Below are 23,658 nucleotides of genomic sequence, written 5' to 3'. Positions count from 1 at the left end.
GAGAATTGAAATAGATGACCATGGCCATTGGTACATCTGAAGTACCCCCAAGTACCTGCCCTCTGTGTCAGCTGTGACAGCCTCTCCCAACAGAGCTCGTGTTGTGAGAGTAACATGGGGGGCTTTTATAGTGTTGTGGGGTTTTTTGTTTGGTTGGTTTTTTTAGGCAATACTTGTTTGGTGTTTCAAATATATGCTTTGAGCACATATTTCTGTAGTGGTACTGAAGCTCCACATTCAGACCCTTCTAATTTCTAGTGCAGCAATTTAAGCAAAAAAAAAATAATCAAGTTGACATAAGTTTCAAATAATTGTTTTTTTCCTGTTTATTTGCAATTAGGATGCATCCGCTTAGTCTCTGCAGGGGAATGAAAGCTCATTCATTCTGTTCTGACATCTTTATTCCTGATATTTACTAACAACTCGAGCTAAGAGGACTCTTTTGTGGAATGGTTGACTTGAGAATATTGGGAGCTGCAAAAACTTTGTCAGCACAAGCAGAGGTTTTTATGAGCAGAAGTGACTTTCAGAAGCCTATTTGAAGAGAACCAGAAAGAAAAGGAAAGCAGCTTCAGCTGGGGAAAGCATATTTACTCCTGAGATGTCCTCCTCTCTATGACCCAGATCACACAGCAGTCATATAAAGTTAAAAAGAATCACAGAGTGGCCCGGGTTGGAAGGAATCTCAAGCATCATGAATCTCCAACTCCCCCCGCCGCAGGCAGGGCCACCAACCTCCACATTTCATAGTAGGCAAGGCTGACCACAGCCCCAACCTACTTAGACTTGAACACCTCGAGGGATGGGGCATCCAAAACATCTTGGGGCTATATATACATATACAGCTGAACATGTAACACCAACAAAAGCAATTCAGCTCTCTGCACACACACAGTACCAAAACTTAAGAGCAACAGGGCTGTCTTACAGGAGCTCCAGACTGAGTATTACATGGATACCAATCTTTAGAACGGGATCAGAACAATGGCAAAACCAAATTCCCACTAAGTCACTGCAGCTATGCAGCTTTTATATCTGCTTTCAATTAAGGAAAGATGAACACAGTGAAATACTGCCTGCATTACATCATCTCTCTCTTCCCCATTTCACTTGCCTTCATGCTTATATTGCACTCGCGTTCAGGCTTTGGAATTTGTAGGGGCTTACTTTTCAGTGTACAAATCTCTCAATGTCATGGAACAAAAGTCACACAGTGCAGGATGTTGGTTTGGCATCTGAGAGCAGACATAGTGCATACAATTCCACTTCTAAGCTTGCAGAACAGCAAAAACATTGTTCTTGTTCCTTCATAAGTTAGTATTTCACAAGGCCATCAAAATGTTTCTGAGATCACCAGTGTAAGATAGGGAAGAACAGTTCTGTTTTACTGACATCAGTTCTCTGAAGAAAGCTGAATGCATAACTGCTGAAGAGCAGACATGCTGCAATCTGTGAGATGCATGCCCTACTGCAACGGGAAGTCAGGACAGCTCAGAAGAACAGCAATTATGTGCTGAAGACAGGAAATCTACTACACAGACAGAACTGCTTACATAAACACATCATAAATACATAATCTGACAACCACGTAAATGGAAAATACTATCCACAGTATTCCTCCTAGAGTGCTTTACAGAAATTTAAAACCCTCCGTTTTAATAACAAGAAAAGACATCTATCCTACTCCAAGATATTTTGTTGCTGTATTCTGTTACCATACAGTAGGAAAAATATGGAGTTTTCAGATTATCACATTCAGAGTTTTATTATTTTATTCTGAGAGGCATCGTTTAGTGGGCATGGTGGTGATGAGTTGATGATGATCTTGGTGATCTTTTCCAACCTTAATGATTCTATGACTAAAAACAGGGCTTTCAATATTAATGCCCTGTGAACACTCCAGCAAGATCTTACCCTCTTCAAGACCTCAGCTCCTAGTCAAGTGTAGAAATGACAGCATTTTAAACTTGGAGGCAACATGCTTGGTTGAGAGGTTGCTCTTGTCAAATCAACTAGGGATAAAGTATAACACCTTCCACATGCTTATGAATGGATTAAACTGCTTCTTAATGCAGACAGATGGAAGAAAAGCTAGCAGACAAATGAGTGTGGGTTGGCAGAAGCAGCACACAAGGAGCACCTTGCTCAGCTGGGCTATTTTATTACACACCTCTTCTTAAAAGATCTCCACCTCATCTGTCACAGTCTATTGTAAAGAATTACACATCTGAACTACACATACACTTCTCAAAAGAGATCCCAGGCCTCTCTTTCCATATATGTTGTTATCAAAGCACAACAACCATACTAAGGAGCTCCAGAAACTTCAATTTTGGAATATTTCCAGTCATGACAGTTGTGCTACTAGCAGCAGTTAACATCCTCCAGTAGAAAAGATGAGCCTTCATGTCTTGCTCCCTCAAGAACAGCAGTAGGAATTCTTAAGTACAATCTCATTACCCAGGAAAATCTCTTCTGTTTTAAGGGTAGAATAAGATCTCTTGTCCATTCAATTCATAATGCATCAGGTACTTGTTTCCTTAGCACTTTCAGGTTTGGTCCAAAATACTATTATATCTTAAAAAGCTACAAGCAACTCAGAGTCTATTTAACTCTCTAAGACAGGAAAGTCTTCTGCTCCATGAACACATTTAGCTTTTTTTTTTTTCCTCAAATTGGCTGATGATCTAAACACATACTATTGCATCTGCAGGAGCAAATTCCAACATCAAAAGAAGTGAACTCACCATAAACTGCACGGTTGGGCCAATAATGACTGTGTAGCCATATACAGCTCAGTTCTACATGACTATAAACATCAGCATACCCCACTAAGCACTCTAAACAAGTAAGATACATGCACCATGAACAAAGGACACCACAAGCACTCAGTATAAAATTCCTAAATCTCTAGCAACTGACAGTCCTAGGAACAGAGTATGTTTCTCATTAAAGCAATTATTAACAAGCTCCATTTACAATACTGCACCAGTTGCACTTTCCATTTATTTCTGCAATTATTTTTAACAAAGTTACAATCAATTCAGTGTGATCTAAGGACTGAAAAAGCTGGGGAATGAATGCATACATTCCTTCTTCCTAAAAAAAGGAAAAAACCAAAACCACAATCAAGATCTGGATCTCCTGTTCTTCTAAAACAAAAAGCATTTTCATTTCAGGCTGTATCTTCTTCCACAAAGAAATAATCATACCACTTTCAGCAGAGAGCCAAGCCATTCTCTCTTTCTATGCTTAGATTTCAACTGGAATGTTAAGTTTTAGAAGACAAAGTTCTTTATTTTTTTTCCCTTCTCCACTTTTTTTTTTTTTTTTTTTTTTTTTTTTCACTCTCTGGTTTCTATATTTATCAGCCATTTTGCTAGTTTGTATTTATACCCAAACTTCCAACAGGAGTTCTGTGGCAATGTGTTTTATGTATAGATCTAAAACCAAGATGATCAAAATGACTGAAAACATCAGGTGATTAGGGCTTTGAGCTGCTTCTTGTTTGCTTCTGGTGTCAGATTGCTTCTTATCTACTATAATTTTAAATACTACATATTTGCTTTACCACTAAATTAGAAACTGGATTTGGCTGCTTGCTTTAGATTTCCCTAAGGTATAGTCTTCACGTTGCATTATAAACCCCCATATCTTCCAAATCCTGCTGTTCGCAGTATTTACTGAAACACTGATGTTAACATAAATGTAATTAGATTTAAAAGGAGGGGGGAAAAAAATATACATATTTCTAGGTTAGACTGTGGCAACACACACAACAAAAATAACCCACAACCTTTTTAGCGTTCGAGTGTAAACTCACATGGATATTGACAGTATTTCTACTTCCATTCAATTTCCATGTTCTGAAGACGTGAAAGGCTAAGCAAACTAGAATATATCTTAACCAAAGGATTTAAATATTATTTGTTAATTGCTGCCACAGTGCAAAGGACACCAGCAAGAAAAAGGGGACCATATCAACAGCTCACATACAGTGCACAAGTAACTGAAGCCACACAATGAAGATGTCTCTCAGCAGACCTCTGCAGGCAGGACAGGACAGACACCAAGCAGGCCCTGACAAAGCACAGTCAGACACTGAGATCAGCCTCCCAAGCCATATTTCCATGCATTGGTATCAGCATACAATCCACTCTAATACATCAGAGGTACACCTCCAGCTGATAATCTTATTGAAAACATGCCGCAGGTGACTTTGGAAATCAATCACCTGAAGTCTACAGGCAATATAGTTGCTAGGGAATCCAGATCAGCATCCTGAACTTTCTTCTGGAATCTAACTGCAATCTCCAGAACAACATGATTAAAATTTCAGGACATATACAACTCTACACGCACAATCCCAACAAGAAAGCAAGCAATCACATCAAATGACATTCCTGGCCACACCTCGTTCTCCCAAGTACTTTTTGAGAAAGTGCTATTCATTTCAAGTATTTAGAGAGTAGTGACCTGACTGTCCCTCCCCCCCATTTTTGTTTTTTTCCAGAAATAACGAATGCCTTGCTTTGTTCTTCAGTTTGTGCCAAGGTGTTATAAACAATCAGAGACATCTGCTCCAAGCAGACTTGAGTTTAATATTACTTTTACATACTTTCCAGGCTGACACAGCCTGAATTCATGGAAGAAACTGGTTCTGCATGTGCTTTTTCATATGCAATATCTCCAGTTTACTCCCAATGACAGAGTAATGGAGAAAATCAAAGCAGACCTGTGTCAAAACCAAAGAGAAGGAACAAAAATCTCTTCCACGCAGCCGCTGGCTTTAAACCTACGACAGTAATGTCTTTTAGTGTTTCAATTCACATCTTTCACTTCTAAAGAAGTTAATAAACTGAATACCAAAAGCATTACAAATAGAAACTTAATGCCCCAAAAGGGAAAAATTTCTCAGTTAATGACAATTTAATGCTCTGGTCAAATAGATTTCAAAATTGAAGCATTCCATCATGTTGATTTCATGCAATCTTCTCAAACTAAACTGCTGCGTAGACTGTTCAGATAAACGTTTATTAAAAAGCTGAAAAATGTGGAGTAACATCTGTTTGTAATGTACTGTTCAGATTAGCACACTTCTAATCAGGTTTGCATCTTGTAGGAGACAATTGTTCTTCACTCAAATGCGAGCCAGGTGGAACATCTTTAATCATATAAGAAGATCCCAATCTTCAAGGAAATTTTCTGTTCTGATGTTCTTTTTCTAGACATCCGATTATAAGAGGATGAATTCCTCCTAACAACGTCAGTAATTGCATGCCTTCTGCTAGTTCATCATTGGAGGGTATTGCGGGGGTGACCAAAGGGTAGGGCATAAGGGCTTTCAGCTTTCTTGGAATTGGTAACATACTGCCGCCATCATTTCAGAGCAATTTGCCACATGTCAGCCCAAGGATTACCAGCACACTGCAACTAAATCTGCACTATTTCTTTGACAACAGCCAGAGCAGCAGCTGCTGAATATTGTAATGGATTTGCACTGCTTACCACCTTTATTTTCAAGAGAAAAAAAGAACAAATCACTTCTGCCTAGCATCTATTGCTTAGAAATTCCTTCCAATATTTGCAGTCTGAATGTTGAAGTATGTAAAGAAAAAAAAGCAACCAGGGTTGCTCTAAGATCTGATTTAAAAAAAAAAAAGCTACAAAGCATTAAAGCACACCACTGGCACAGCTGCACATGCCATTTGTTCTTGTGAAGCGTGAATAATTTCAAGTTACTTTAGAAGTCCTGTTGAGAAAAGTCTAAAGATGACACATGGAAATACCCTGAACCTGCAGTCAGCAAATAGTACCAACGCCTGAAAGCCATAACCAAGGAAAGTTTGTATAGTAAAAATCAGTATTTTAATCAAACACAAAAACTGATATGAACTGATTTGAACTGTCAGATTAACCAGATCTGGAGGACTGTACAACAACCCTACTAACTGCTCAGGTTTGGGTTTCTTTCAACACACAATTCGGGAGTATCTCTTGCCAGTTTCAGCCTCTGCATATCCTTCCCAAACATGCGTACACATACCTGATTGCACTTATTTTGTTGCACTTGTAGCATCTTATGTTAAGCTGTTAAGTCAAAAAAGATAATACAGGATCTTTGGATTCTTCGCAAGTATGTTCTATCAGATAATAGAATTATTTAGTCATGCTGTGCTTTCAAATAACATGTAAATCTCCAAAACAAGAAAAATTCTCTATCCTGCTGCAGCCCACACATTAACAGTTATGAACCCAAGACTCAAGTCACACAACAGCAACAAAAGCAGGAACAGACCATAATTCTACTCCAAAGCTTGTTAATGCAATAGAACACTTCAATAGGAAGTCTTACTGTTTATTAACATCAAATTTTCCTTCTGCTCTTAATTTTAAGTAATCTGTATTAATAACATCAATATTTCATTTCATCACAGTTCAAGAAGTCAAGTCAATAGTCAGATCTGGCTGAGCAGTGATAATATACTCCTTGTTTGCAATGCAGACACATACAATAAGGAAATTAAGACAAAGTCAGTCTCACACCCCATCTGAGTTTTAGCTAGGACAGTTGAATATGGCAATGAAGAATCATAGAGTATCCTGAGTTGGAAGGGAACCTTAAGGATCATTGAGTCCAACTTCTGTCTCCACATAGGATCACTCAAAACAGCTCCTCCCAATTTAGTACTATTAGTGAACTTGCTCAAAAATCCTTCTAGTTCTACATCCAACTAATTTATGAAAACATTAGAGAGAACCGGCCCTAAAACAGAGCCCTAGGGAGTTTGATGTAACCCTATTTACTATAACCCTTTGAGCCTGACCTATCAGCCAATTGCTCATCCATCAATTATGTTTTTGTCTAGTTACATGATAGACATTTTGTCCATTTTGTACTGTGAGAAACAGTATCAAAAGTTTTTTGGATTTCAGTAAAGATAACATCAACTGGCTTCCCATGATCAACTAGATGGGTGACCTTGTCATAAGAGGAGATTAAATCAGTTAAACGGGACCTTCACATGATTAATATGTACTGGCTGTGGCCAATGACAGCATAGCCTTTCAGGTCTTTTTCAGTAACTCCTAGCATAATTTTCTCCATAAGTTTACCAGGCACTAAAGCAAGACAGACAGGTCTGTAATTATCAGGGTCTTCTTTCTTATCCTTCTTGAAAACTAGACCAACGTTTGCTAGCTTCCAGTCAACTGAGATCTCTCCAGATTCCCAAGACACGTGAAAAAATAATTTAGAGAAGTCTTGTGATAACATCAACCAACTTTCTGAGCACCCTGAAATGAATTCTACCAGGTCCCACGGACTCCTGTGCACACAAGTGGAACAGCAAATCTTGCACAAGTTTAGGGTTGTCTGGGAGTTGATCATCATTGCAGTCACAGTCCTGTAAGTCAGGGCACCTGAGACCCTAAGGCCCATCATCACTATTGAAGACAGAGGCAAAGAATGCACTAAAAATCTCTGCTTTATTTATGCCCATATTTGTAAGATAATCACTCTCATCAAGTAATAAACCATGTTCTCTCTGATCCTCCTTTTATTGTTAACATATTTAGGAAAACTTTTTATTGTCCCCCACAGTACTGGTCAGCTTCAACTCTAGCTGAGCTTTGGCTGCACAAATATTCTCTCTACAAAAGAGAAGAACATCCCTGTAGTCTTCCCATGTCACTTGATCTTGCTTCCAGCAGCCATACGTTTTCTTTTTCACCTAAGCTCTGGAATAAGATCCTTGTTCAGCCAAGCCAGGCTTCTACCTCACTTGCTTGACTTCTGACATTTTGGAATTGTCTTACAGCAATCCTGGCATGCTGCCCCTAGGCTCATACCTAGCAAGCCTGATTTCACCCCTTTTACCCTTCAAATCTAGTTTAAAGCCCTCTCAACAAGCCCTGTCAACACATGGGCTAGGATTCTTTCCCTTCTTTAAGACAGGTGGACCAAATCTGTAACCAGCAGGCATTGTGCTGGATAAACCACTCCAGGGTCAAAGAAAACAAAATTCTTCTGATGGCACCAGCCTCTTACACCATGTGTTGATCAGATGGGTTTCCTTATTCCTCCCAGTACTTACCTCTGCTACTCAAGGGATGGAGGAAAACACCACACGTCCTGGTTTCAGCTGAAGCAGAGTTGATTTTTTTTTTTCCTTCAGTGTCTGGTAGGTTGCTATGTTTTGGCTCTGAGAGAAAAATAATGTTGATGACACACCAGTGTTTCTAGCTGCTGCTGAACAGTGCTGTATAGAGCCAAGGACATTTCAATTTTTCATCTTCTCATACTGTTCTGTCAGCGAGGGGCTGAGGGGCACAAGTTGCTGGGAGGGGACAGAACCAGGACAGCTCTGAGCTGAACAGACCAAAGGGATATTTCATGCCATAACATCCTGTGAAAAAAACCCTATAAAACGGAGGGGAGTTAGTTGGGGGGTGGGAGAGGCTGCCTGTACTTGGGACTGGCTAGGCATCAGTCAGCGGGTGGTGAGCAATTAAATGTGCATCACTTGTTTTGTAAATACATGTTACATTCTTAACATAATTATTATTGTTCTATTCTTTCTTTTCTGTCTTAGTAAATACTTTTTACCTCAATTTGAAAGTTCTACTTTGTTGGGGGTTTCCTTTGGTTTTTGTTTCATCCCCCACCCCCAATTCTCTCCCTCGTCCCACAGGGACAGGGATAGAGCAAATGACTGTGTAGAGCTTGGCAGCTGCCACAACACACCCGAATACTGGAATTGTTGGAAACATTAACCATGTTATGCTTTTTATTCAGACACCTTCACACTTATTCCTTGAATAAGGTATACATGGTCTAAAAGCTTTTATAATCATAGGAAACAAGCCAGAAAAATAACATTGCACAGCAATGGTAAGAACAAGAGGAAATCCAAATATTAAGGTCTTTTTTTTTTTTTTTCCCCAGAAAGCCCTCAACTAGAAATAAAATACATCTGTCAGCATTGTTCTCCCTTTCTTGGCTGGCTTAAAATGTGCTTTAAAGACTTTTCCAAGAACAATTCAGTGGGGAAAAACAATTTAGATTCTTGAAGATATTTTCAGGTGTAAGCATTTATCAGATCAGATTCATCAGTTAAATGTAACTCACTGTTAACACTGAATTCAAACATCTTCCTTGAAATCAAGCAAATACATACCCTAGATTAAATTCCAATTTTAAGTAGGTAAAAAACAGCTACTGAACAAGTTTTGGGGGCTTCTTTGTCCTTTTTTTTTTTTTGTAAAAAATGCAATGAAGTGTCAGTTTTGATCCATGACCAAAGCTTTGTACAGTTTTAAAGATTAACTATGGCAAACTGACGTAATATAGCAGAGCCATTCAGTGAAGTCTAACCTATAATGTAATGATCTTAAAAGCAGAAATGAGAAAATAAATTTCAAAGGTCAAGATACGGAAACAAATAAGTGATTCTTACACACATAGTTATAAAAATGCAGAAGAATAAGCTTCTGACAGTTACCACTTCAGATTAAAGGTAACTACTGTTTACTTCGCATGGGAACTTAGGCTCACCTATAACATTTCTTCCATGAAAACTAAAGAGTAAATGTTTCCAAACTGGCAACTGTTGGGATAGCGAATACTTATTCACTTCAGAATTGCCTTCACATTGCATTGGACTACTAAATTACAAGAACAGAACTACAGAAAACAGCCTTACCTTTAACCAAGCAAGCAGAATCAAAAGACAGACTAAGAATAGAGTAACAGATCTAAGGGAATTAATTCCAGTCTTTTTCACAAGAACAAAGGACATAGATATAGAAACATGGTTTTACAATCAACTGTCTTCTAGAATATAAGAAGTGCTACCCTGTTGTCTCTTCACTGTGTATAGCACCAGAGCACTTGTGAGTATTAATACCTAGCAAGCCATCTTTAGGAATTCAAAATGGAAGCAAAAGTAAACATAGATGTTAACTTCGGTTGACTCTAAAGCAATTTATTTTAAGGCACTTCAAGCTTTTGAACTGAGATAAGAACAGTTAACAGAAGGCATATTAAAGCACAATTTTCCCCAAACAAACACTGGTAGAGATGTGTGTAAGATCCATAAGCAACTGATATTTTTACCATCAATTCTCATAGGTTTTTACATTGCCTCAGGTTGTCAGAATTATAAATAAAGTGCTGATCAGGAAAACATTAAGTTGCAAAATAACAGATTCATATTCATAGTCAGTGGTCACAGATGTTATTTTTACGTCTCTCTAAGGTAAAATAAAAAATAGTCAAAGCTAAAATACAAATTCTTCCAAATTTAGATATGACAAAATATTTAATTTGTTTTGAATCAATTTGCTCCAAAAAACTATACAATTCAATACACCAGGAATACAGATTTTTAACTTGGCTGAAGAACTGAACTAAAGAAACAGCGTAAGTTAGAAGAAGACTGGAAGGTGGATGTGAAATCTGTCCTTAGTCAGTTATCTCCTTTCAGCAGAAGCATTTCTAGTTGTACGCCAGTGATTCACACTGCATTGGTCCAATATATTTGCATTGTCAAGACTACACTCTGCACACTGTCCAAGTACCAGGAATTGGACGGAGAGATATTTTTATTTGGAGGTAATAGACAAAAAAAAACATCATGAGGCAGCCAAGACTTTTATCTATGGTCATTTCACTGGACACGCATACTCAACGTATATATACACACACAAATATATATGTATACATGTATGTACACACATACGAGGTAGCAATGTTACAGATGTCACTTGCCTGGGTGAGAAATGAAAGGAACAGAACCAAATGGATCTTCGGGAGGACTTTTCTGTGGAGCAGAATGTAGCTCCACATTCTTATCTGAAGTTGTTCTCCTGTCCACCAGCCTGTCTGTAAAAAATAAAATGAAACAGAACAAAAAATAAAATAAAATAAAAATGGCAGGTCTTACTCCAATGTAATGATATCTACTCTTTGGGATGAGTGAGCTACATAGTGTTGATTATTTTCCTGTATGTTTTAAAGATACAGTTCATACTTCTTGAGCATTCTGGAATACTGATGTGCACAGATCCCTTCTTAATACCTCTGTCTAAGCAAAAACAGCACGTATTTCCTAATGGAATGCTTTATAGAAAGGTCTTAAAAGCAGCCTATGTGCTCTATAACAGAAATTACAGCTAGTCATCTGTACTTGAGGTTTTTAAACCAGAACCACTGTGCTAATCTAAAAAGCAAAATCAATCATTTAATCCAAGTTTTGAGTAGCCTTTGCCACAAAGAAAAAGTTAACAGTCACAGCAGAATTGCTGGGAATACTTTCTATTAAAGATATAAATTGTAATAATTTGAAACAAAGAGTGTCACTATACAGAGAAATACAGTATTTGTTTTATATGGTTTTCAACTCTGGGGTACTCATTTTTCATTTTACTAAAAGTTTCAGCTTAAGGTTTTTAACAATGCAAAAATTAGAAGCACTAAGAATGGGAAATGGTTTTTCTGCCTAAGCTCTTGTCTTACAGCAAGGTCACATTGAGCTCCAGACTGCCCAGCCCAGCCACCACACTGCAGCTCTGCAGGAGGGCCCAGGAAGACTCATTATCACCTCCCAACACCACAGGGAGGAGGTTTGCCATCCTCAGCTACTGTCCCATAGTCTCAGCACAAGGTGCAGCATCTTGGTCTTCCCTCTTTCACAGCAGACAGCTGTTCTTCCAAACAATCTGTAGCAGGTCCTCCTTGTCAACTTGCAGCTTTTGAAATGCAGCTGAACTGTGCTTAAGTAGCATATCAAGTTCCTTGCACGTGTGCTATTCAGCCCTTCCATACAGGACACAAGAGGCTTTCTTGAGATAATCACCAGGGCTAGGACAGCAAGCTTATCTACTTCAGACAGATGCATATTAACTCTGTGTACAAAGTACATGAGTTCTGAAGTTATATGCCAGTTTTCCACAGACAAGCATCCTCTTCACATAAAAGCACCCACGGTTTCAGCTATTTTATTCTTATCTACACTTACATGCTCAAAGAAATAAGAAGCAGGAACTGTTGCATCACAGGCAATCTCTACTTTAAATTTAAAGCCAACTGAGGAACTTCTGGTGGGGAGATAAAGTAGTGATGCACTCACGTAGAATAAAAATACAAGTTAAGATGCGTAGAAGACTAGCTTGAATAGCTTCTGGGTGTACCCAATCTTCAACTTGCACCTTTAGAAAAGCAGGCTTCTATTATTCCTAGTTTCTGCCTTAGAGGAGAATGAGCTAAGTGCTGAACCAATCTGCAGGCAATCAAAACCTAGAAGGACTTTTAAGCATGCAATAACTTCAACTGCTAATGCTGCCTCATAGGACTACAGAAATCTCAACTCTCAGATGATAGTATCTTCCTACTTGAGCAACACAAGGGAAAACAAAATGGATCGAAATGCTAAACATGCAAGAAGAAATAGGAAAAGATCATTAGGGTTTCATCACCTCCATGGAACCTAGACATATACATTGCTGAATAAGTTTCTATGGGAAATGAAGTTTAAAAAGTGTCAATTCAAAGCTAAAGCTACTGAAAAAGAAGTCATTTTGTCCATCCACAAGTGTGCTTTGCTCATTTTGTATTAAGATTCATTTCCTTTTATCAAACAGTGTTTTGGAGACAAAAGCCAGCCATGCTTTCTCCAATTCCAACCAAGCAGAAGCAAAGGGACTGCCCATTTTGGCATTACTGTACTTCACATGCAGCATCCTCAAAGCAGTGACCCAAGACTCATTTCTCAGTGAATGCAATGAATCCAAGCGCAGCTGAGACTGCTGATACAACAGACACCTATCAGGTACTAAATGGCACAGATGACCTTTCATACCAAGTCAGTCATCTAAGCCCATGAACAAGAGGTATAGCTGTGCATAACTTTTTACAACAACGATCATCTTTTACTTTGGAAATCTTCCTGAAGTCTAAACAAAGCATTCTGTTCTAAGAGCTAGCCCTCTTTTCCATGGATAAAGGTAATTGTCACAGCAATACCCATCAGTAAGCACACGAAGACATTATACTACTATATACAAGAAATAACCAAGTTAGCTTAACAAAAATTCGTCATATCATGATACTCTAACAAGGGCCATGCACATTTAATTATTCATGCATTAGTGTCAGAAGCAATAGATTTTAAAATATTTTCAAATAATGGGTAACATGTCAGCTCAACAACACAAAGAAGCTTTTGGAAGCAGAAAAAAAAGGATGAGCATGTTGAATGCCATACTCAGCACTATGTAACATAGCAAGAAGACAGACTTGTGTAACACTGTACAGGAGTTCTACAGCACAGGACAGCCACTGGGTTCAGTCACAATACAATTTCTTTAACAAACCCGAATCTTCAATTCTCCTTCTTCCAGAGGGTAAAATGATTCATGGTAAACTCAAGAATTGAAGAAAAAGCACTTGGCAGTAAAACAGCAACTTTCTCTCATAAGAGAGAACCTACATATGAAGAGAACCAAGCATTGATCCTTGAGATATATCAGAGGAAACTGCAGAAAGCATTAGAGAGGGAAAGACAGCCATTATCTTTAATTGTAATCAAACCTCCCGGCTTCTCATTACTCCACGTAAATTTGAGCAAGTACAAGTAGGCAAAATTAAATATTTCTGTTCTAGATGCAGAAGAGGCAGTCACATTGCAACACAACTATTAAGATCTTCCTGTAACAGCAAACAAGTGAAAGGTCCTTGAAATCTCTGCTGTACATATCCATACGTACACAAACACACAGATTGACCAGACCTCTTAACTGAAATCAAGCCCAAGAAAAGCTGTAATCACATCTCTCATCTGATGCATAAACAAGCCTGCCACCTAGTGCACTGCTGCTCAGGTCAGTAATATTCACTGTATTGTGGTCAGTATCTAATTCAACGTTTTGGCACATAGAAATTGGGCCGAATTGTTATGCACTCACTGCAGTGACCAGTTGTGGCTGTTTGGCAAGCAGCAACAGTCAGGGCTTCCATACAACGTTATCACCATCTCAGTAACCCTCTGCTTGGTGTTTGCTTGCTTTTGTGTCAAGTTTGCTTAGTGCAATCTTAACACAATGTCAGAAGTCTTAAAAATGAAGTATACAGAATAAAATACAAATAACATAGGTGCCAAAGACCATTAGGGAACTTCTTCATTAAGCGCCCTTACAAGACCTACAAGGAAAAGGAAAAATCTCACTTTTAAAACCATAACTCAAGTAACATTTTATTGTTATAGAATGTTCCATTAAAATTTGGAAGAAAAGATCACACTGTGCAAAACAGAACCATGAAGTTTGGTTATTTTACTTTCTTATCTAGCACCTTTTATTTCCCTAGCTTGCTAAAAAAGCAGTCTTTTCAGCTATGCCAGGCAAGAGCACTTCTTGTGAAATATCTTCCAGCTTACTCATAAAGCCACTTCAAGGATATCCTTGGTTAATACATTCTTCTCTACTCGAATCTGTTTATAAGACATGGCTTTACCAAACCAAATTCATGGAATTTGACACAACTACAGTCAGCAATCCAGCAGGCAGATCAGATTCTAGAAATGAGTAACATCATGCTTTTTGATTCAAGTTCATCTGCTCCAGATTGAAGACTGTGTCATTTCAAAAGTTTTCAAAGGCTTCCATTGGAAAGAGCAAGCCTGAGATATTCAATTCTAGTACCAGGAAAAATTCCAACTTTGAAACTTAGATTTGCAAAGAACGTTCACTCTTCAGCCAGTACAATACCCATTCTGCCCAAATGCTAGCAAAGAAGAGTCATTTTATTGTGGAATAAGTATAAGCTATATTTGCATCTCCAAAATAGAAGTCTTATGAAATCAGCACAGGGTAGAAGTGAAAACCATCAGCTACCACCAGAGACTGACAAAAGTGATGCCAAATGACATTCCTCAAGGATGAACAGGTCACGTGCATTTCTTGACCAGCTATAATTAACCATCCAGAAATCCGTGAAGAAAAAGATATCTGAAAACATCATTTGTTTCCCCCCCAATTACTTCAAATTCAGCTTTACTGTGTTTTTAAATTGCAGTAAACTTACTGAGAGTCAGTCAAGTACACATACACTATATATATTTTTTTTGACACTGCCACATCTTGTAAGTCTTGTAAATGACAGAGCTAGCTTTCAGGAAAAGCGTCTAACAAACGTGTGTTAAGCAATTAAAAAAGTAATTCCAAGTAAAAACCATCGAGATAACTGACTTCAAGAGAAAAAAAGTTTATTCAACTAACGCCATATCAGAACAATAAAGCAGCCCTTACATGTAGCCACTCATCAAAAAGGACATTACAAAACATTAACATAATGTAATAGATCATTTTTCTTTCAGGCATTTTCAAAGGACGTATCAGACCCACAAAATCTTCTGTTCTGGTGTGCAAGAAAAAAGCTGAAGAGGAATGAAGCAAGCAGCCAAATACCTCTGCTAGTCAGAGCTTTTTAACAATCAAGGTGACATAAGCAGGATTTAAAAGCCAAGATAGAGCCATTTCTACAGTACTTCAGCCAGTAGCTATCAGTTTTAGACAGTCGTATCTTATTGCACACATTTTCAGAAAGGGAAAGGAAAGGAGACAGGCCCAACTCTGCCCTCAAATGCTCAGAAAGAATTCTGTACACAGACTGTATGGCCCCTCAGTAAAACAGGTGATGGTACTGCTGAGACCTTATTTACTGTGAAGCAAAATAAGCCTTCAAGTGTCCCTTACTTGATCTTAGCAGGTCAAATTCTCTGTCCAGCAGCTCCTCCTCTGTCAACTTGGAAAAATTGTCCTCTCCAAATGGGTTCCAGCCTGACATATCAGGTGGGTTATTGATGCTCTGTTTTGGGTAACTGGTAATTGCCTCAGAATCAATAATGCCTGACCTGTAAAGTCAGTCCACAGAAAGAAAATAAAAAGGAACATTAAAGGATTGTCTATCAGGATAAAAATTGATAGTATGCTTTGTTATGTCAAAATATTGCATACAGGTAACACATATGTATTAACAGCTTAACCAAAACATATCTGAAAACTAAAGATAAAATGAATCGCTAAGAACGTGTGGATTGATTGCATTATTTCTGTATGGAACCCTTGTACATTTTAGTTGTTGATTAATTATAGCCAAAGCACAGAAAACTTCGTCAAGATGCAAGATGAAAAACTGTATTTCACAGTGTTCATTTCTATACTTACACAGCAGTCTTTTTTTTTAAAGAAAAAAAAAACTAGCAAGTGTATTCAGAGTTTAATCTTCTCTTTGCTAAGATGCTAGAAAACCTCCGATCAGATGAATTTTCCCTTTTAAGCAAATTCTGCCAAGTTAGCTTTATCACTTCTCTCTCCTTACAAGGATCATCCTTAAGCACTGCCAATTGTTGCTCTTTGGTCACTGACTTATAGCTAAGCAGCTGGGTACAGATCTTTAGTCATGCATACACAAGATGATCATTTACTTTCCAAACTGTAATTATTTCTTTAAAAAATTATTCGTAATAACATCCAATAACAGGCTAGATCAGAAAACAGGTGTTAAATCTCAGATATGGACACAAACATGCTATGTATTATGCTACCTAATTGGTTCCATGAAGCCAAATCTGTCATAGTGATATTCTGTATCAATAAAGCCAGTAGAGGGAAAAATATTTTGCTTTTCACTCTTTCATCATACTGTAAAGTGACTATGAATGACAGCAGCACCTGAAATGTGCAAGTCTGAAAAAATGCTGCACCATAGACTACAGGGTTGGAAGAAGTACAAAGAGCTTCTCTTTCAAATGTAGCAATAGCAGTATTTATGAGCTTATGTAGCTAACACTAACTTAGGTCAGACATCAGTGAAACTATCAGTGAAACTATAAGACAATTTTTTTTGGCCTTCTTTTGAATGTTGCTTTGCTCTCATTCCACATATTATTTACGCTGAGGATACATGAAAAGGTCATTTTTCACCACTTTATTAAGAAATGGTAAATGCATGGGCTTCTGCAATCACTGAAATTAAGATACATTCCACTACAGAATACAAGTCAGACTATTGGTAACAGATGGAAGAGTTATAATTCTGATTAATTTGGTAGAAGTCCTAAAGCCCATCTTAAAACTGTATCCTACAAACTGGATTAAAGAACAAAAAATGGTAAAAATTACTGTCTTTTGAGTGTCATACTCATTACTTCATTAAGTATGTGCTGCTGACCACTCAAAGCAAGGTGGTTAGCAGTCTGTTTCTTGGAAGAAGTCCATGAACAAGAAAAAAAACACAAGTTCTTTAAGAAGTTTGATTAGGCTCATCTATTGAAGAGTTGCAACCTGCTCTCCTCCCTCAGGCCACTTAAAATATCCATTACCACTAACTACTTAATAGTTTTAGCAATACTTTATGATTGAAGCAATTAACTTCCTAGGAAAGGATTTGGTAGTGCCTTACAGTTATCAACAGAAAGCAGATAGTAACCCTTGGTACATCTGTGTCAGAATACTTGCCTGTTTGCAGCATAGGGAGAATCTGCCGCTGTTCCAGCATGTACTGGAAGTGATGCAGAGTAGGAGATTAAGGCTGGCGAGAAGTCTTGTAGAGAAGGGACATATTCAGGAGATTGCACCTGTTGTGACCGTTGCTGTTGCTGAACAAGCATCTGCTGCTGTATAAGAGCCTGCTGATATTGCTGCACCTAAATAAGAAGTCAGCACATTATTAACATTCAGATGGGTAAACTTGAAGCTCTTATGCTAAGTAACAACACTGGCCTCACAGACATTCATTAAAAACAGCCATATACCAGAAAAGATTGGTAGCTTAACCAAAAGAGAGAAAGTCTCTCCAACTTCTGAACACCTCCTGCCACACAGTTTTCTTGTTTTATCTGTAACTATTATATATGTGTAAATTTCCATTGCTGTAGCAGCATCACAAAGGGCATGCAAGAATATTTATATTCTTCTGAAACCACTAATAACTAAATGTTGAAAGACTTCTCCGTTTTAAGCGAGAACCAAAGAGCCAAAATGCTCTTCAGTGCAGTTTTAAAACCTTAAAAATAAAGTAACTAGAACAATAGAGCTTAATAACCAGCAACTGACAAAATTTAATTTTCTATCATGCATTCCAGTGTGAAACTATACACAGCAAGGATTTCTCTGGGCTAGTTAGGTTTGTAAACACTGTGTATAACCTTGGTTGAATTACTTCCTTGTGACAATCAACCTGGATTCTCCCTTTTTCTTTCTTTCTGAAGTACTGAAGTGGTCTAAGGGTGCCAACTGAATTTTGTTGGTTTAATACTACTAGAAGACTCCGAAATTCTGCATGATTTCCTCAGCAAATGCTGCAGAATACAGCTACATACATACACAACAGTGAATGTGCCTGTGAAAGTAGTTACTGGCTACTTGTACTTAGATGTTTTAACTAATTAGACGACCTGGGCTTGAAGTAGAAGTTTGACGCCACTGTGGTTTTATCGCTTTGCAGAATAACTTACATTAGCTGCAGTGGTCATTATTGGAAACTTTAAGCATTAAGTATGTTTCCAATTAGTACTTTACTGATCAAAGTTTAGACTATATCACATTTAATACTAACGTAACAGATAAGCTTTCTCAACAGAGCTTGGATGAAATAATTTTTTTTCCTCTCAAGCGAATACAATTTGAGATTTTTACCAAGTCTGTAGCTCATTATAACTACTCACAAACTTGTGTTGCTGCAACTTCACATCTTACAATCATAGGACATATTTGAAGACTATCAGCGACATTCCATTGTTGACGTACCATAGCAGGATACTGAGATTGGGAAGGTTGCTGCTGGTACACAGACTGCATCAACAGTTGCTGCTGGATCACCTGCTGGTGCATTGCTTGTTGATACTGTATTCGAAAAGAAGAAAATAGAAATCTTGAAATCATGATTCCCCAATTTAGCATACACAAATATTTAGACTCAGAGGATCTACCTACACCAGCTCCTACAAGCATACTACTGTCAGCTAGATCATTCCAAATGTTTCTCTGGAGCATGCTTACACAGACAAAACCTTTATTTGAGCCACGAAGTGCTGACTCAAAGCAAGCAGAAATTCTGGGTTAAGAAACAAAAGCAGGAAAGCACAAAGAAAACAACTTCCCTATGTAAGTATTGCAATGCCTAGGCAAGAGACAAATGTGCAAAGCTAAAAAGAAGGGGCAAGAGCTACAATCCCTCTCCCTCTCTCCTACCATAGAGAAACTAGGTCATATTGTTTAACTAGCAAATGATTCGAAATACTAACATACACAACATACAGCTCTTTAAGAGATGTATTTTAAATATGTGACTTGTACCTGCTGAATGTAAGCCTCCTGAATTGTAGGTTGTTTTTGCTGGTGATGTAAGTGGTGTAACTGCTGTAGTCTCCAGTCCCCCTGCTGCAGCTGCTGGAGAACCCTGTTCTGCTGCGGATGGTGCTGATTGGTCCCTTGAGACAGCAACATTTCTTGACCATTTCCAGGTCTTGGGGTTCCTGTAATATTAAGACAATACTACTTGCATGCCAATTTCTAAACTTCAACTGTTCATTTGCTCTGGCAGCTGGCATTTAGCATTTCAAGGCAAAACAGTTTATAGTCCCGTTCCAAGTCTGACATCTTGCAAGCTAAGTTTACTGTATATTTCACCTTCTGTGAAGACAGCTGCAGGCTTATCAATCCATAGTGTCTACTTACAAGACATGAGAAGCTTCCTTTGCTCTCAATACAGAGGAAGCTGGTTTCAAGAATTCTGCTTTACTAGCAATTCACTTTTATCTTCAGTGTCCCAAACGCTTGTCTATTCTGACTCAAAAGTGGGACATAACGTTTTTGTCTATATACTTATTAAAATAGTGTGACAAATTCATCCTTCAGTGAAAAAATGCTGCTAAATGCTTTTGGATTTTGCATACTTGGAAGCCAAGTAAATAAAATATCCAAACACAAGTCTCTTGCAGCACATGTTTAAGTACTGATTAGTGCCTCTGAAAGCATTCTTAAGAACTACTGTCTTACATGTGTAATTCCTCAGATTGCTGAGTTTTGCCATTCGGCTGTTTTTGCAGCTTTTAATTAAGCAGTTACTAGCATAAATCAATGTGTCTTGCATGGCTACTACTTGCACAATTAGAGTCCCAGAAGGGATAAAGATTTGGGTCTTTTTTTAAACAAAGTAGCATCTACTTAGTTTTAAGTTTCAAAGGTTATCCTTAAAAGATTAAGGAGGAAAAGAAACTTGGAATAATTGTTTCATGTGCTTCATTCAAACCTCAGACACTGGTACGTTACCTTTTTGCCCACGATTACCAAATACACCAGGAACTTGTACTTTGACTGGTGTTGCTGAACTCTGGATCGTCAGAACACTTGAAGCAGCAGTGCTTGAATTGGCCTTTGGTCTTTGTCGTGGTGCAATTGAGGTTTCTGTTGGTCCAGTAGGATCTGTTATTCTGAAACAATATTTCCATAGATGAGACTTCATTAAAAGTAACTGCTGTGTATTCAAATCGTCATCTCTTTACAGTTCGCTTGCATCTTAAACATACACTGTTTACTTCTGAGCTCAATTTAAATATCTCAAGAGTTGTTTCCTACGATTCTTCTCACCACAGTCAAAAGAGATATGACTGCTGCAAAAGACTTCAGAAGGAGCTGTGCAACAGCCTTGTTCTACATGAGAATAAAGCACTAGATTAAATTTCTGTGCAAGCTTTCCTTAGTTCACAGTAGTGAATAAAAATTACCTGGAAAACTCAAAGCAGCAATTGTGCAACTAGAGATATAGTTGTTTCTCATACACACCCAGACTAAGGTATTTCTTCATCTTATGAGTTAATTCATTTCTGCTTTCATAAGAGATTTAACGTCTAGCAGTTCTACCACTCATAAAATAAATATTTGTGTCTTTCTGTAGTACGTTAGCACTGTACCACTTTTCTCCAGGATAAGGAGGATATTCAAAAAGGGACTTTGAAGCTTTAATCCCACTGTGTCCAGTCACAGTATTGGCATCTTAAAAATTGTCTAACTGCTTAAAAACACAAATTCACCGGCTAAGCTCCAGTACCTAACACTTCATACTAGTTCTTAGCAAATTATATTTAAATGTTTTCTGCCTTAACCTCTGCATCTTACGTAGTCAGAAAAAATTAATTAGGAAAATTCATGGCTCTTTCCCAGCAGTGCCTAGCAGGTGGAGTTGAAAACATTATTCCATTAATACTCTATGCCTTCCCTCAACTGTATGTCATCAACCAACAGTAGAGCCAACAAAACCAATCACTATCTTAAAACAGCATAGATATATCTGTACAGCTTAAACGCAGCTTAGATGAGCCCAAATGTTTACTTCTATTTGCAGTAGGCTAATAAAGTTGCAGCTGAGCTGATCATTATGGCTAAAAATCTTAGTAATTAAGCCACATATTGGTAGATTCAGGTCTATCACAATTTTTAGTAACAAGGAATATTAGGATTTCAGTTTTTCCTCAGTGGACTCAAAGCAATTGAAAAAAAATTGAACTCAGAGACTTGAAGCACTTAGAAATGTAGTTTATCTACTCTAATGAACTATTTGGGAAGTTTTTTTTTAATGAAAGAAAGTTTCAGACAAATGTGCAGTTTAATAATACTAAAAAAGAAGCCACATCATCTACTCACCTTGCTTTTATTTGGCTTTTTCTAGCAGCTGCCTCACTAGCTGTCATAGGCTCAGGAAGAGTTGAAGGGACAGGAGAATTCTTGGGAAAAATAAATGTGAAGAAATTAAAAGCACAAACTCCTGAAAAGATCATTACAAATCAAAAAGGAATAACTGAGTTCAAATCCTTAACGCTGCAAGGCTTCATGCAGAACCTGGTCACGGGGCTGTAGATTGAAAGTGTTTTTACTGAACACTATTTCTATTTTCTGTTACTTATTACAGAAGTACAAAATGAAAGCACTGCTGGCCTGACTCACTACTATGTCAGCTACTTCAGTTAATTCATGCACTACCAACAATGAGGTAACGCACTTTCTTCATACGCTTTTTGTTAACTATAAAGAATAAAGATTCATTTCATCTTGAAGTTTAAGGATTAAAACTAAGCTAAAAAACAGAATGAAATTGTTTTTTAGTCAATTCAGTTCTTCCAATCCAATGCAAAATCCACAAAACAACGCAGCATCCAAGCTCCTTTAACTAATCTCTTAACTAACCTCTCAATTTAATTTCTGAATTAATTGTTCTTCACCTAAGCTGCATTTAATCAAGGAAAATGGCAATTATGGGGGAGAGAGAGAGGTAAAAGATGATCTCATGTAAGCATAAACTTTACACACACTAAAGAAAGCAAATCTAATCCTGATCAGAAACATTTATAACATAAGGTTATCAGTTTTTTCTTCCTTTATCCTTAGGAAAAGGAATCCAATAAGCAGATATAGCCAAGTCACTTGAACAAGTTGATAATACTCTTACAGCCTGCAACCTAGTAAATTCTCAATGGTATGTCAAGATACTTATCGTGCACATATTTTAATATAACAGAGAGAAATCATAACTATTGCACCACCTAACAACACATTTTGAAATAGAAAAAATACAAAACCCTTCAAAACACTTGAAATTTAGCCTTTGCCTACAAAATTTTTTCTTCTTTTCCTTAGCATGCTTAGCATGCTAACTTATGACAAGTTTTCCAAAAATAACATTCACTCTTTAATGAGCACCTTCTTCTATGGGACCAAGGATCAACAATAACGTATTTCAAAGGAATCTTGGTAAATTCACTCAACTACCTCTGAAAGCACAGTTTACTTTAGATGACATTTGTTTCAAAATTAATTTTGCCATTGACTTTTTCTAATGCCCTAATGCCTATCTTGGGAATCCCTCTGTAACACTGAACATTATTGACGTATCCTGGAATTCCTAGCAGCTTGGTCAATGAACTAGGTCATCTTTGAGGAAAGGTTGAGAACTTCAAAGAGAGTTCAGCCTTTCATGCAAAGCAAAGGCACAAAAGTCAGCAAACTAACTTACTATTTCAATTTACTTTCAGTTCATTGCAGTCCTTTCCAGCATATTGCTATAATTGACAAAGATGATTTAAAAGAAAAAAAGGGTTTATCTAGAAAACACTCTTGACACTTCACACTAGTAAGGTAAAACTTTCTACACGTTAAGTTCTACTGTGTACTTGGTATTAATTGTATCAGATGTAAAAGACATGTATGGATTAGAAGCACAAGTCAGGTATTGACTTGTAGTTTATGCAGTTTATGAAGTTATGCCCCCATAATGCAAGTGTTTTATTTAGACAGTAAACAGAATCAACATGAAATGTATTTTGCTCCACATTCTAAATTTTGGAACAAGGCTTAAGAAACTGAAAACTTCCTTCTCAGCTGATCTGACTGACTTTTATCAATGCTACCTATGAAAACCCCTGAAAGCACTGTAAGAAAAATGAAAGACTACTTACATTAATATTGGACACTGGACAATCCTTTTTGGCAAGTTTAAAGGCAAAGTAAGATACCTGAAAAATATCAGGTCTCTGTTCTTGATCTGGTTCAAGCATATATCCTGCAAAAATTGATAAGATCAAATTGTCATTGTTTGACAGCAGA

At 37.6% G+C, this 23,658-nt stretch overlaps 1 protein-coding gene across 3 annotated transcripts in view; it reads right to left on the bottom strand.

The window, feature by feature from the left end:
- BMP2K (BMP2 inducible kinase) overlaps positions 1–23,658 on the bottom strand; it is a 57,082-nt gene that overhangs the window by 6,118 nt on the left and 27,306 nt on the right. The window contains exons 8-16 of one of the 3 annotated variants that reach the window (XM_085222502.1): positions 23,511–23,614; positions 21,703–21,782; positions 20,332–20,492; positions 19,357–19,535; positions 18,808–18,903; positions 17,518–17,705; positions 15,754–15,911; positions 10,772–10,885; positions 8,097–8,204 (exon numbers count right to left, since the gene is read on the bottom strand). In XM_085222502.1, the coding sequence (XP_085078628.1) occupies positions 8,097–8,204; positions 10,772–10,885; positions 15,754–15,911; positions 17,518–17,705; positions 18,808–18,903; positions 19,357–19,535; positions 20,332–20,492; positions 21,703–21,782; positions 23,511–23,614 (1,188 nt within the window). The remainder of the gene's footprint in view (positions 1–8,096; positions 8,205–10,771; positions 10,886–15,753; positions 15,912–17,517; positions 17,706–18,807; positions 18,904–19,356; positions 19,536–20,331; positions 20,493–21,702; positions 21,783–23,510; positions 23,615–23,658) is intronic. The other 2 variants (XM_085222503.1, XM_085222504.1) reach the window with 2 other exon arrangements.

Source organism: Meleagris gallopavo, chromosome 4, assembly GCF_905368555.1.
Source record: "Meleagris gallopavo chromosome 4, MGAL_WU_HG_1.1, whole genome shotgun sequence".
Classification (NCBI taxonomy): Eukaryota; Metazoa; Chordata; class Aves; order Galliformes; family Phasianidae; genus Meleagris; species Meleagris gallopavo.
The sequence above is the reverse complement of the archived record's forward strand: the minus strand, read 5'-3'. Positions and strand labels throughout refer to the sequence as shown.